The sequence below is a fragment of the Bombus terrestris genome, chromosome 15, assembly GCF_910591885.1.
Source record: "Bombus terrestris chromosome 15, iyBomTerr1.2, whole genome shotgun sequence".
Lineage (NCBI taxonomy): Eukaryota > Metazoa > Arthropoda > Insecta > Hymenoptera > Apidae > Bombus > Bombus terrestris.
Genome location: NC_063283.1, coordinates 5,545,036 through 5,560,206, shown reverse-complemented (window position 1 = coordinate 5,560,206; position 15,171 = coordinate 5,545,036). Strand labels below are relative to the sequence as shown.

Below are 15,171 nucleotides of genomic sequence, written 5' to 3'. Positions count from 1 at the left end.
GCTTGGAAATATTTGCACATCGTTACTTTTCGTTTAACACGGAGAAATTAAACAAATCGAATCACGAAGCATCGTTCGTTCGCTCCGTTAGTCCAAGCCAATTGATTCCAGACAGTCTGATCACACACGCGGGTAATACTACTGAAAAGTAGCGCAGTGATTTTAAATCGAATTAAATGAACCCGACCGCGTGCATCGATGGGAAATTTTCATTGAAATTAAATTTTACCACCGATATTTAGCTCCTCTTAATTTCACTGTAACTCCGATATTTATTTGTCATTTATTTCGTCGAATACGTCTCGAAGTTTCGATCAGATATTTTTCGTGAATTTTAATTTGGACCTTTTCATTTAGACTTTTCAGCTTTCAGTCAAAATTTTAATTTAATAGTAACGTGTTGATTAAAGTTGTAGAGGAAATTTTCATTCGGAATTTTTGCTTTTAGAGTAGAATCTATTCGATTCATTTAATTGGATATCGATCTTTATTTTTGGATTTCTGTTACGTAAGCCAATCGATGGATGTCCATTGACGTCCACAGACACATTGTCGAAGCAAGAAACACGTGTGCCAATAATAAAGCACTTATTATAACGTTGTAATCCGATAAATATGTTTAACGAGGCGTGTAACGTGTAACTGTTAGCACATCCCACTTCAATGATGATAGTTGGGCTGTGCCTGTTTAAGCCACTGTATGTCGTTATCGAAGGTAACGCAACGAGAATGCAATAGCATCGGCCACGGTGTACGCAAATTCTGGACTTCGAGAAATGTTTTTAGAAGCACAAAGCTCCTTAAAATATGAAAAATTATTTGCTTGAATTTTGCTTGAATTCCACTTCTAATCAGAATCCTTAATAATCAAAATATCTCGAAATAATTAGATTTAGACTTTCGAGAAACTGTTCGAAATCACAAAAGTCCTTAAAACTATACAAAAGAATGAGTAACCTCAATTACACGTTATTTATGCTTCTAATGGATAATTAAAAATGTTCCAAATACGAGATTTGGACTTTCAAGTCCATTGCTCTAAAGCACAAAGATCTTGAAAGTGTGAAAAATTGCATGAATAAAAATCAGAAAATCTTCTGAAACGACGAGATCAAAAACGAGAAAATTAATAATTATGATGTTAATTGTTGTTTCACCAAACACTATGGTAAATGCCATTCTTTTTACATGTCATCGATCCATAATGTCCACTCTTGCAACATTGGTGTGTCCATGAAATGTACGTGAAATTCACATACACGTGTGTCATAATCAATACGAAATACCCTAATCGTTACAGTAAGCTTTCTATAAAAATTTATTTATCATTCTGCAGCATACATTTGCATCTCAACAATTACTATAATGACATGCTGTACGTATTTGTATTAATTGTATTAATACATATGTGTAATACGTATATGCGCAGGTAATTTATAATAAATATTTTGCAACTTATAATAAGTAACATAATATTGGATATTCTAATAGATTTGTTCTCCATAAATAAATCGAAATTAATCTTGATTCTTGAATCGATCATCTTGAATCATAACTCGTGTTTCTTGGCGTTTTTGTGTTTCGAAATGAAAAATCGCAAATCGTCACTGATATCAAGGCGGTGCAGCGACCAGATAAAATTCACGATAGTGAATGGAGAGCAAACACCGACGAACGACCAACGCAACCGTTTCCACTCGAAACACGCTAAGGAAACACGTATTTCTCGAGTAGAATGCAATCGCGTGACACGTCGATTCGCAAGAAACCTGCAGCGCAATTGACTGCCGATTTTCGTTGCATCGAAAGCACTTTCCAAGAATTGGAACTTCAGCGCGATGCATTTGTGTCGAGGTTGCATTTTAACTTGAAACTTTAATTCGATTATTCGGTGTGCGATCTCATCAGTATCAAATATTGCCTTAGCATTTCTACTGTAAAATGTTTATACTTTCAACTTCAACTATCGGTTTTTGTTTATCAGATTCGGTTTATAAAGTATCAATTACTAATTACCTTATCCTTTTATCAGTTTCCAATTTCTAATTGCTAATGATCGGTCTGAGACGTGAAATTATTATTTTCCAAGGCCCAAGAGCTAAAGGAAATTTTCAAAGGGAAGAATTGAAGCATCTTAAAAATTCGTACATCAGTCGATTTTTTCTCGCACAGATTCGATCTAGTCGAAAGCCGATCGATCGAAACTTTCGAACGGCGTGAATTTTCGTGTTCCGTTTCTCGGTTCTCGAAGATTATCGACGTGTTCGTTATCACTCGCTATCAAGCTTGACCCCGCTTAATGGTGTAATCACGAATCCGTTTCTTATAACCATGATTTATCAGTAAAACACCATCGATCCTCTGTTACTAACCGATAAAAGTTCTACGGCATTTTCTTCTTAAAAATGTAACGTACGAAGCTCTGACGCAAGAATCTTCAAGATAAATCAATCTGAAATTTGGTACAATTTGTACGACCAGCGTTTCATCATCCGCGAGATTTGTTATTAAATTTGGAAAAATTAATTATCGAGATAACGAGGATTTTTTTCAAAAAGTATACAATCTTTTCTTTCTTAATTGTGGTTTAAATTCAATTGAAAGCTTGATCGCTGATACTGTAGGTCTCTAAGGAAATTTCTGCAAATAGCAAAATTTTAGATCTAATTTGGTTCACAGTAAGTTACGGATAAACAAAATGTACGTTTTCATTACTTTTCGATAAATTCATTAGTATGCACATTTGTTGATTTTTTCGAACGAACGCGAAGGTCGCGAATCATTTTATACGAAATTTTAATATGAAAATTGCTCGTTCACCAGCATTTTCTTCGAATATGTCAACAATCGTTCAACTTTTGTTGACGAAATTTTTCCCATCTGTAACAGTTACCAAGATAGCTCTTATGGAGGAATGAAACTTTGGAGGGTGGTTTCACCCCTTAAATCTGTGTCAGCGAAGCTAAAAAGGGGCACGCCCAGAAAAGAGAAATCTACGATTATCGGCTGTTTTTTTAGAAGTTTCGTTCAAATCGTTCGCTGTTTCTTAGAAAGCCAAATAACATAGGCGCCGCGTTTAATCTCGTTACGCTGTCAACAAGCAATTTCGCAATCGACCAATTAAACGAACTACAAAAAAGACGTCCTCTTAACATGCAAAACATGGTGGCGTCTGAACGATTAATCGAAATCGAACTCGTTATCTACCTTAATTAACCAAATTTGCGACGTTCAGAAATTAAACGATCGATAAGACGATTTAAAAAGCGGACGAACCTAATGACTTCACGAAATTAGTGCCGACCTTTCGCGACTTCCGATCGATAAGCCACACGCTAATTACATCGATAACGAGATGAATTTTTAGCGAAAAACACGACAGGGATAATAACGGCGAGACTGAGAACGAGGAAACAAGAGAATGAGAAATGGTAATTACTGTTTTTCGCTGTTGCAATTTCGTTTGCAAATAACAGCGGTCAACGTTGCGTTGTATCAAATGGCAAACGATCGATGGTTCATCACGAATAGAGTGCGGATTTTATGCAAATTGACATATTTATGGAAACAATTAGAACTTTTAAATAGGGACTCGTTTTATCCATTAAGAATCACTATTCGTTAATATTAATTATTATTTATTATATGATAGAAGGGGAATAAGTCGAATGTATACATATAATACAATATTAAATATAATACAACATATACATACGAAATAAATGTTCATACGTATATATACGTGAAAAACAAGAAAATAAATAAAAGGAGAAAAGCAAGGGAAAAAGAACGACAGATATTAAGCAACGTGAAATAAAAATATAACGCAATGACAAGAATACGACAACTAAAAACATGATCTAAACGGTGCGTATAGCTTGATACATATAAAAATTTCTGTGTTTATTATAATAAATACTCTACTTTGGGTATTTTTCTTTTTTATTTTCTTGTATATGATGCGCGTTCTACGTATTTTTCGCGTCTTTAAATTGTTCTTAGTCATGGAATGTCAATGAAAATGTGTAATCACGAAGACGAAGAGTGCTGGGGAAGAAGCTAAGAAATATTCGTTGCTAAATAAATTTCTATCTTTAAATTAGATAATAAAATGATGTGTGGATTTTTATATATTTTTATATTTTTATCGACACGTCTACAGAAATGAAATTCAAATGGAAATTTGTTTCATCTGCCAGATACTATAATAAATACTCTGTTTTGAAATAATAGTTGGTAATTAGATTGATCGTAGACAATAGATGTGTAACAGTAATATAAAGGTAAAATAAATTTACGTGTATGAATGGATGGATGTGTGTGTAGATGATTAAATGAAAATTTCAAAGATTATAAATTTCATAGATATTTCATAGATATTCATCGTACAATATATACATTAATTATTTAAACATAATTTAAAATACTATAGATTTCATAGGCAGTTATTATAGAAATATTTCTAGAAAATATTCTGCGTCTATAAAAGAGTTATGGGTAGAGTAAAATTGATTTTGAAAAATCATTGATCGAATGACTGCACAGTGGAGTCACCAGTACTCAACGTATTAAGAAAATAAAAATCTCAGTCACGTTGAATGTCCATTGGACTTGGACTTTACAGTCAACATGTTAAGCCTCTAAATTCGTGAAACAAGTAATTGTAAACTAAAAAAAAAAAGATCACGTTAAATGTAGTTTCATCGCGAAAATATTCTGTTTCCGTGGGAACATCTCTGAATCTTCAAGAAAGCAAAACACGATCGTATACTACACGTCGCATCGAACATCATTTCATCAGGAAAATATTCAGAGAAAATATTCTGTTCCTGCAGAGAACATCTGTAAATCTTCCTCGCGAAGAAAGAAATACGCGTTTCGCGAAATAAATGTGGCCCGTTCAATTTCCATGTATCGAGACGAGTTTCAATTTGTTCTGCAACGCCAATTTGCCGATTTATGGCAGGCGTTGCATCGTAAATTCGCGAGAAACGTTCAATCGTTCTTGTTCCACCCCTCTCCCTCCCCACAAAACGACAACAACCAGCCGAAAAATGTCATTGAACGCCACTGATAATCGGTAGAAACGTTGAAACGAAAATTCTTTCATTTATTTTTTCCTATTCTCTTTCTTCTCTTTTTTTTATTCCACTGTCAAATCCGCGATTTTTTATTTTTCTCGTGTTTCGGTTACACGCGCACGATTATTGAACCGTGTACCGCAGATAAAACATGAAAATAATCGTCCAAAGTTTTGTTGGCTATTTTTACAAGCGGAAGGCAATCTTTGTTTTACAAAACTGCGATACTCGCAATCAATCGAAACTCTGTATACATGAATACAGTTTGTTTTCGATCGTCGCTGTTCGATCATGTTTATTCCGTTTGTTCAATCGGAATACAATTATTCAATCAAGATCGTGTTCTTTGTTTCTCTATTCTTTTTCACTTTTTCAATGTTTTTTGCTTTCAGTTTTAATCACTTTTCGGTACAGCGATGCCCTCTTGCTCATTTATGGGAAATGTTTCATTTAAATTAACAATGGGTTTGTTAAATACATGTTGCGATCGCGTAGTTAAGCTTTTTACTTTGTTGCGTTGAATAAATTGAAATTTGAGCAAATACGAGTAATATTATTACTTCGCCAATTTTTCTTTAATAGAAGATTTGAAAAAAAAAGAAGCGAGATTTTAATAACACATAGATACACTAAGGAAACCAGAACTGTTTTAAATGAAAATAGGAGGAAATTTCTTCCCACAACAACGACAGATACTTACATCAATGCATCGTTAAAGTTCGTAATTAAAAAAGTTAAAGAATTGCAAAAATTTAGAGTAACCTAAATACGTTTAAAAATACTACAAAATCTAACTCGAAATGAAAGACCTAGAAAAGTTCCAGAAACTTCAAAAGCGACAGTGAAATATAAGGAACGAAATCAAAACTATTTCTAAGTCTATTTTATATTATTTCGTCTAGAAAAAGTCTAATCGTCGCGTGGAAATGTTATCACGGGTCGTTTCTGGGTTAAGAGAAATCGTGATCGATCCGGTTAAAATCCGCGTCTTCGTTGTCACGAATGATTTATTATCATCCAAGAGTTTTATTATCATTAATGTTAACCAATGCGATAATGTTACGTGCATCGTCTATATTTGTCTTCCTGTTTTGATTAAAAATCCTAAATAACGATCATTGTTTTAGTTTCGAGCATCTTCTGTGATTGACCAAATCCCAATAGAATTATTTATCTCTTTCGACTAGTTTCTAGTCCCAATATTATGTTTTAAATTACGGTTCGAGATGGCTCGATTTTAGATTACTATACCAGCATGAGATTCAATTTTCGTGCACCTACAGAACCGTGTTACTCTATCATTGTTTGCTGTATTATGACATTATACTATCACGTAATATAAGGCACAAGACTATACTACAAAAATATCATCAAGTACACTACAAATATATCATCAAGTATCTACAAAAATATCATCAAGTATACTACAAATATATCATGACACCACATATATTCCTTAATATATCACGTAATATAAGACACAAAAGTATACTACAAAAATATCATCAAGTACACTACAAATATATCATCAAGTATACTACAAATATATCATGACACCGCATATATTCCGTTATATATCACGTAATATAAGGCACAAGACTATACTACAAAAATATCATCAAGTACACTACAAATATATCATCAAGTATACTACAAATATATCATGACACCGCATATATTCCGTTATATATCACGTAATATAAGGCACAAGACTATACTACAAAAATATCATCAAGTACACTACAAATATATCATCAAGTATCTACAAAAATATCATCAAGTATACTACAAATATATCATGACACCACATATATTCCGTTATATATCACGTAATATAAGGCACAAGACTATACTACAAAAATATCATCAAGTATACTACAAATATATCATGATAACCATATATATTCCTATTTTCCAATGAAGTATCTTTTTCACGAGGTTCTACATTTCACTCTCGTAGTACAACGTAACTCTATTTATTTGAATCGCGTTTATTGAGACGAAATTTTAATTGATAGCTTTTATCGGTTGAATTCGCTTGTATGAACGCGAACTCCTATCAATCGCGAACAAAAAATAATATTTATCGAGGAAAATTGATCATCTCCAGTTACATGTATGAACTGTTTGTTTCCTTACAAGTTTAGACGAATGGAGTTTTGCAAAAATTCTTGCAGTCGTATGAAGGCATTATTAAACACCAGGTAATCTAATATATTTGGATATAATTAATTAGTATTGGTATTAGCATAGAAATACACAGTGGAATATAACTTGAAGAAAAGCTTTAGGATGAAGGAGGACAAGATGCAAAAATGTACAAAATGCATATGATATTCAAAATATATAGAATATTCAAAACAGAGTATTTGTTATAATTTCAAATAAATTAAACAAATCTCTATCTCTCTCGTGTTCTTTCGACCATTTTTGTCTTAATCTTATCTTTCCAACATCTCGAAGATGTCTCAGATTCGAATAAAATATGAGAAGATTGCTTGGGAAGATTCCTAATCGATCACCTTGCAAAAATATTACCAATATTTGCTAAAATAAGAGCAAGACTGGCGCGTAAAAGTTCGATGATCGTAACGACGTTCAATTCTATTTATTCTTCTTGCGTTTATAAAAATAGGAATTTGACGAAGAATCCGTAATCTAGCGATAACCCAGGCCATGTGAAAGCTCTCTCGTTCGTTGAATATCTTTAACAGTTTTTCACCATGCGATAAGCTGGCGTCGGAATCGACGTGCAGCTGATTTGTCGACGAGCTGAAACTCAATTGTCCGATTCGTTTACGGACGACACAGGTAACGATGCAACGAGTAAGGCTTCCGGTACTTGGATCAAGCTACAATCGATACTCGTCGCAATGAACCGACGCGATGGTTTAACAACTGCGTACGCGAAGCGCTGCCATGAGAAAAACACTCTGCAATCGAGTTGAAATTTACTGACACGAATCGCGATCTGTGTCGATGTTCCACGCTGATACGCATATACGTCACGAGAATGAGGAAATTTACGATTTGTTTGTGGAACGAGCTTGATGCTGTTCGATTAGATGTCTCGATATAGAAAAATTTGTATTTTTAATTGTACGACTGTGCAGAGCAAGTACAGTGGTGTGTACTGTGCACGCGTTTAGGGTTGAATTATTGTATTATAATCAGATGGTAAATATACCAGGTATGTAAATATGAAACCGGAATTTTTGTATAGAAAATACACGTTTATTGTATGAAAATGATTAAAAATATTTTATTCGAAGTATTGCCCATCGCTAGCTATACATTTTCCCCACCTGTCTGGCAATTGGTGGATGCCACGCCAAAAAAACTGTCGCTCTTTTGAGGCAAACCAGTCATCGAGGCATTTTCGTACATTTTCGTAAGAAGTGAAGTGCTGGTCAGAAAGTGAGTGTCCCATCGATGCAAATAAATAGTAATCGGACGGAGCCAAATCTGATGAGTAAGCTGCGTGCGAAAGTATTTCCCAACTGAACGCTTCGATCGTTTCCTTGACCGGTTTTGCTGTATGTGATGGTGCGTTATCACGAAGCAAAATTACTTTGTGTTGCCTTTTTTGATATTCTGGTCATTTTTCACGCAAAGCTTGATTCAAATCGATCATTTGTTGTCGGTAGCGCTCAGTATTAACGGTTTCGCCAAGTTTTAACAGCTCATAATAGATCACACCCTTCTGATCCACGTTCTTCGATCCTCACGTCAAAATTGCCACTTCTGAATTTTTTAAACCACTCAAAGCACTGTGATTTACCAAGAACATGCTCACCGTAAGCTTCGACAAGCATTCGATGCGATTCTGCAGCAGTTTTCTTCAAATGGTAACAGAAAATCAATGCTGTCCGCAAATCGTAGTTTCCAGGCACAAAATTCGACATGTTCAACGCTATTATAAACTATGCTGTTGCGTGAAACTTGTATTGTTCTGAATCGAAAATGTTTGTGAGATGTCAGCAAAGACTTTTGGCATCAATGACGCAGTTTAGTGATAACTACATTATCAGCTAGGGCCATCTATAGGCAAATTCCGGTTTCATATTTACAGACCTGATACACGTGCAAAAATTCGTATCCCAAAATGACGAGAAAATAGAATTTTCAGGTGGAAAAATTTGTTTTTTAATTACACACGTATGTAGAGCAAGTGGTTTGGGGTGTACTGTGTGCACGTTTTGCGATTGAATTATTATAATTAGATGGTGAATATACAGGCGCAAAAATTCGTACCTTAAAATGATGAGAAAATAGAACTTTCAGGTGGAAAAATTTGTTTTTTAATTACACGCGCGTCTAAAGCGAGTATTTTCGTGTGTACTGTGCGAAATATTATAATTAGATTATGAATATTTATGCAAAATTTCAGATTCTTATAAGAAGAATAAAACAGTGGATCTTGAGCAGAAAATGTTGTCCTATCTACTGAATATTGTAAAAAGCACTGTACTTCGTATGTGTTTTTGCATATTAAGTGCATCCAACGCAAGAATGCATAGAATTTCACAATTTAATTGTAACAACAGCGGAGTTTATCGTGTCAGGTTAAGCAACAGTCTTCTATAGAAATTAATATCTTCATTTACGCACCTTTATGCAATTCAGTCACTTGCGTGAGTTTATTTTCAGTGTTAAAGTATAATAGAGGTCGAACGATACAGAATTGAATTTCAAAGTTAAAGTTAAATTTACAACTTGGTTTATGGAACTTATTTAGTTTGATCGAATGTAGTAAATTGAATTTAATTCCTCGACTTGTGGAACAATAAGGTTGAAATAATCTTCTGTAGGTAAAATATTTCTTGACCGTGAGGCCGAATAAACACACACTCACATACATACCTATATATTATTATATAAATTGAAATAAATTCGTTGATAATTGTTTCGCGGTGAAATATCGGTTAAGACGAGGATTGTGAATGGAAGTTGACGAGTCATTGAGAAAAGTAAAGAATCAGTGAAAATAGAGGACTGCATAGAAAATGTACACGATGACAGTGATAAAAAACAGGAAACAGATAAAATGAACGAATGACAGGACAGAAGTTGCTTACGTCAAGGGAATTTTATTTTCATGAATATCTGTTTTTGAAATCACTAAACAATTTTACAAGGCTGAATTTATAACACATCAAATGTTAGCGTAAATTGATAAATAAATGAATTGTGAAATTATCGCCTGGTGATTAGTATTTTTAGTCGTAGCTCGGCGCGATTTTCTGCCAGTGTTTGTGATATTTTTAAAACACAGAAAAATGTATAATTTTCGAAGAATTTCCTGATTTATCGCAAAACGATAAAATACCATAAAATATTGTCAAAATGTGCAAAGTTGTTCGACCGAGTTCTCGTTATTTTCGAAATTATGGCATTGAATTTTTCTTATCCCTTAAAAATTGAGACACGACGACTGTTTATGAGAACAAAAAAGTTATTGCGTTTCTGTATACTACTTGCCTTTGGCAAAAGAGCTTTCAAGCTACAGCGATTTTAAGCGTTCAAAGGTTTGTCGGACAAGTCTGGCACTTCCAGCGTTATTTCGCCTACGTGAGTTAGACCGAAACTCGCGATCCAGACTTTTATTTTCATCTTCTTGCTTCTAGTACTTTTCTATATCTAGCCAGTGTTTAGAATGATTGCTGTCTGGTTTTGTTTTAAACTGTCTTACTGAAAATTTGACCGATCTTTTGTTGATATTTATTCTCTAATTTATTAGTAACTTTAGTAATTAATTTGGTAATTAATTTATTAGTAACTTTTTAATCAATCGAAAACTTGAAGTTTCAAATCTTATTGTTTTTCCCTCAAAATCTGAGGAGTCTGATTAATCTGCTCCGAGTTTTATCGAAATTTAAGACTTAGAATTCCAAAGAAGATGTTTGAAATTTCACTGAAATTCAAGAATCGAAATTTCATTCAATTCGCAAACCTTGCCAAAGTCTAAGAATCAAGACATTCTTTCACTTTCAAAGTTTGAAAAGTCAGGCTCAAAAGTCCGGATCTAACTCGATGGAACGATTGCAGCAAATCTTCAAACGTTACAAAAATTCAGGACTTGTTCTGTTCAGAATTCCCTTCAAGCTTAGCTAAAATTCAGCACTTGTTAAATTCACGAGTTCTTCCTTTCGTCAGGATTTAAGACCTCTTCGCTTCTTCTAAATTTCAGAACAATTCTGTCCATCTTTGACGATTAGAATTCCCTGTAAATTTCAGAAAAATCCAGGACGAAAGTTCAGAACTTCTGAAATACGGGCTCTTCCTACAAATTTTCTCGAGAATCGCAGAAATTCCTGCAAATCTTTAGAACATTCAGGCCATCCTCGATCTAGAGCCTTCATCGGCTTCAAAATTCAGGACTTTCCTCACATTCGGAATTTTCTCCCATGTTAAAATTCAACATCGATGATACTCCGACGAACGTGATCTCGCGAAACGCGTTATAAATATACGTCGCTCCTCCCAAAACCCAGAATATTCTACGAGAGATATCGCTATTCTATACGCTGTAGAAGAAGATTTAATAATAAGATAAGAGTGGCCACGCGACCGATTTGTGCGTCTTGTATTTCCGCGCATCGAAAAGAAACTGTGGCTGCACGACGACGCCTAGGCACCATCATTTTTTTCTATCGTCAACAGACGATAACGTGTCGCCAACGATAACGTTTCCCAGACTAACCCCGGGACCAATAAATGCTGGGACTTTGCCTCCGAGTAGCGCACAATCCACGCGATCGTTTCACAAATTCACGCTTCTCCCACGCATCTCCTTTTGCCTCTTCTTCAATTCCGATCGGATCCAGCTCGTTCCATCATCGACTGGAACGCAGACCTTCGAAGCTAAATATGAAGCAATCCTGGAAGATTTACTTATTCGAAAATATTATTGATATTTGTAAAATCCACGAATTACACATAATTACCAAGTAATTTAATTTGCCGAACGAGTAGTGTCTGAACGTGATATCGAATTGAACCGGCGTTGGTGGCTGTTGGTGCGGATCACAAGATTTTTCGTGAACGTTCTGTGAATGTTGGTGATTTATTGATGGAAGCCGATCTGTGAGTATTTTCAGAATTTCTATGCTACTTTTAACTGAAACGAGAGAAGTGTTGTTTATGGAGATTTTGTGTTCTTTTGTTATTTGATATCAGTCAGTAAATAATTAGCGTTTGGAGCGCAGAGATGATCAGCTAATATCGAATGATCAACTTTGTACTGTTACAAAGTGAATTTCCCAAATATTGTTGGACTGATAGCGTTGCTTGAGCGAACTGGAGGACCGTCGTGTTTAGAAGTGATAGTAGACGCTATAGTATAATAATTTGAACCCTGAAGCTGTTCGAATGATCACCGGTGCTCTGCGGAAGATGAAAGTCGAGGAAGGTTTTGTTCCGAGCTTGTTTTCAGGAAGTTTTCTAAGAAGACCATATTGAAAGGTTGTATTGCTTCCTCGAGAGTAAGTGTTGCTTATAATTGTAGTAGAAAATAATTGAGAATCGAGCAAAGTGGCAGATATAAAATATTGAAAGTGCTATCAGAGGCAATCTTTTTACTGCACAATTGAAAAGGTAATTTTGTGTACTGGTAAAGAGTTGAATTAAATATCGAAACTCTACCAAATAAAATTGGACGGTATATTAAAATTGGAGCCTCTCCAAATACGACGCTTTGATCAAACTTACAGATATTCCAAATTATTAATAATATTTTACAAAAAAAAAAAAGTTAAAGAAGAACAAATATTCTAGCAATATCGAAACTTATCGATACAGTAAAAACCGGTTAGAGCCACTCTAAATATTGCACAGCTCCAATCAAAGTAACAGATATTCAAAGTTATCGATAATACTTTATCGAAGAAGAGTCAAGAAAACGTGTATTAAAGAGAAATTCTACAGAAATCGAATCTTATCGGTATACGACAAAAACTAATTAGAATGTCTTTAAATATACACAGACCGTCGTAAATGTCGTAACGCTAAAGATTATAGAATTCTGCATCGACGTAGAAACTGATTGAAAATATCTGCGCACATCGAACGATAAAAAATATTGAGATTTTCGTGGCCTTTTCAAGCCACTGGTTACCAAGTTAATTACTCGCAACCGATTGAACATAACGAGATATCCATCGGAAGTATCAGGACGTAAAGTTGCTCGTCTTTGAAAATGTTGGATCGTAACGTGGCGTTGGTTCTTCGGACCAGACAAGACAGGACTGAAAGACGTTTGAGGCACAAAAAGGAGGCGAATCCGCCACCGATGGAACCACCGCCGCAGTTGCTCAATAACAATTACCTGTACATCGATCTGAACATGAACTTCAGCGAGAACACTAAGCAACAGCCCACCAGAACGAGAAAGGTAGGCTTTTTTGGTATTGCTACTGCTATTTTCGTAAAAATCTTCAGATTTTCTTCTGTCTTTGTTGGAATATCAATTCGTTTCTTGCGTTAATTAGGAGAAGGATTGATATTTAGGAAAGAATATTTTTTATCTGAAGGTAACAAAAATTTCTTTGACGATGATCGCTTTGAGGCGATAATAAATTTATCGAAATATGAGAATTATAAATTCGTTATAAGTGTATGGTTATCGAATATACTAGACTGTATGGATTATTAAAAATTTTTATCTGAAGGTAACAAAAATTTCTTTGAGGATGATCGCTTTAAGGCGATAATAAATTTATTGAAATATGTGAATTATAAATTCGTTATAAATGCACGTTTATCGAATATATTAAAATGTATAGATTATTAAAATTATGCTTTTGGTAATACAATGAACTTTAAGAGAGGAGTAGAGGACAGAGTGAATAAACTTGATCCCATGGATAAATAGGATGCGTGAGAAGAAGAGTATCATAGATGTGTTCTCTAAGACCGAGTTATTTCACTTTCTCCGACTTAGTATCGCCGTGAGAGAATCTCGGTTCAATGAAACCGAGCGAAAATAATTAGGTTTAGAGGCGCAGCCGGAGAATACCGGAAACGGTATAATTCGTTTCGTAACAGCGACAATTTGACATCTCTTTCCGGTGCCATTATTCGTCTACCGTCAGTAATTAACCGCCTTGTCAAACATTTATCGCTATAATTGCCAATAAATCAAACGTAAATTATCGAGGATTAACTGTTCAACCGGAGAAGCTTCCTGGTTTATTTTCTTCGTGAAAATAATTGCCACTTACAAATTGTTAATTCTTTTAATAAAAGGAAGTTGTACAAGTAGCTGCTTTAGAGAATTGGGATTTTACTTTCATCTAACGCACATAAATTCTGAATGTTCAAATTGATTTTATGCAATTTTTGTGCGGTTAAATATTTTGGCGAATTTTTGTTTTTACAGTGAATTATTTCTAAATCTTTCGAGATAGGATTTTCTATTCTTTGTGTAAATGAACGTATGCAGTAATATGATGATAATGATTGTAATACACTTAAATTCGAAGGAAAAACGTGGACCAAGCAGAGCTTTAAAATGGGACATGTAGATTCACTCGTAACGGGATCTTATGGTCCAATAAGCTTTAAGAAAATTGCATTTTCAATGTTACTTTGGAACGTAATGTTTCATTAGTCCTGAAATTATGCTTCGAAAATAGCTTTATGAAATATGTATTAACGATAGAACCACGAGACACGATAAGTCCAGAACGATCCTACAATCGAATCGATTCTTGGGTTCACTTTATAGAATAGAAATTCTTGTAGGACATTTTGTAGACATTATATGATTTTTTAAAGCTTTTATGGAATATAGATCTTTAGGGATCTAGAATTTTACAGATTTCATAGAATCCAGAAATTGAAATTTTATATTTCCTCGAAAGGAATCTTATAGTATCATTTATTTTTATTCTGTGAGAATCCTTGTTCGTATTTTACAAAAAGAAAGTTAAACGAGGTATCAAATTTCTTTTATTGTCTATACAAAAATACAAAAATATTAAGAATGGATAATTTAAGAGTGATATTTCCATTATAATTCCATCAAATTTAGCGTACGAGAGACAAGACAGACATAAACGCAGGACTATCGTCTTCCGTCTTTCCTCTT

The 15,171-nt window shown here is 34.3% G+C and overlaps 1 protein-coding gene across 3 annotated transcripts in view; it reads left to right on the top strand.

Moving 5' to 3' along the window:
* Positions 1-15,171, top strand: part of LOC100644037 (ras-related protein Rab-32) — a 57,186-nt gene that overhangs the window by 10,627 nt on the left and 31,388 nt on the right. Inside the window, exons 1-2 of one of the 3 annotated variants that reach the window (XM_048412897.1) lie at positions 11,837-12,167; positions 12,261-13,473. The exons of 1 other annotated variant lie outside the window; for it this stretch is intronic. In XM_048412897.1, the coding sequence (XP_048268854.1) occupies positions 13,279-13,473 (195 nt within the window). In that variant the 5' untranslated portion in view covers positions 11,837-12,167; positions 12,261-13,278. Of the gene's footprint in view, positions 1-11,836; positions 13,474-15,171 lie in introns of those variants that run through there. One more of the 3 variants, XM_020866729.2, reaches the window with a different exon arrangement.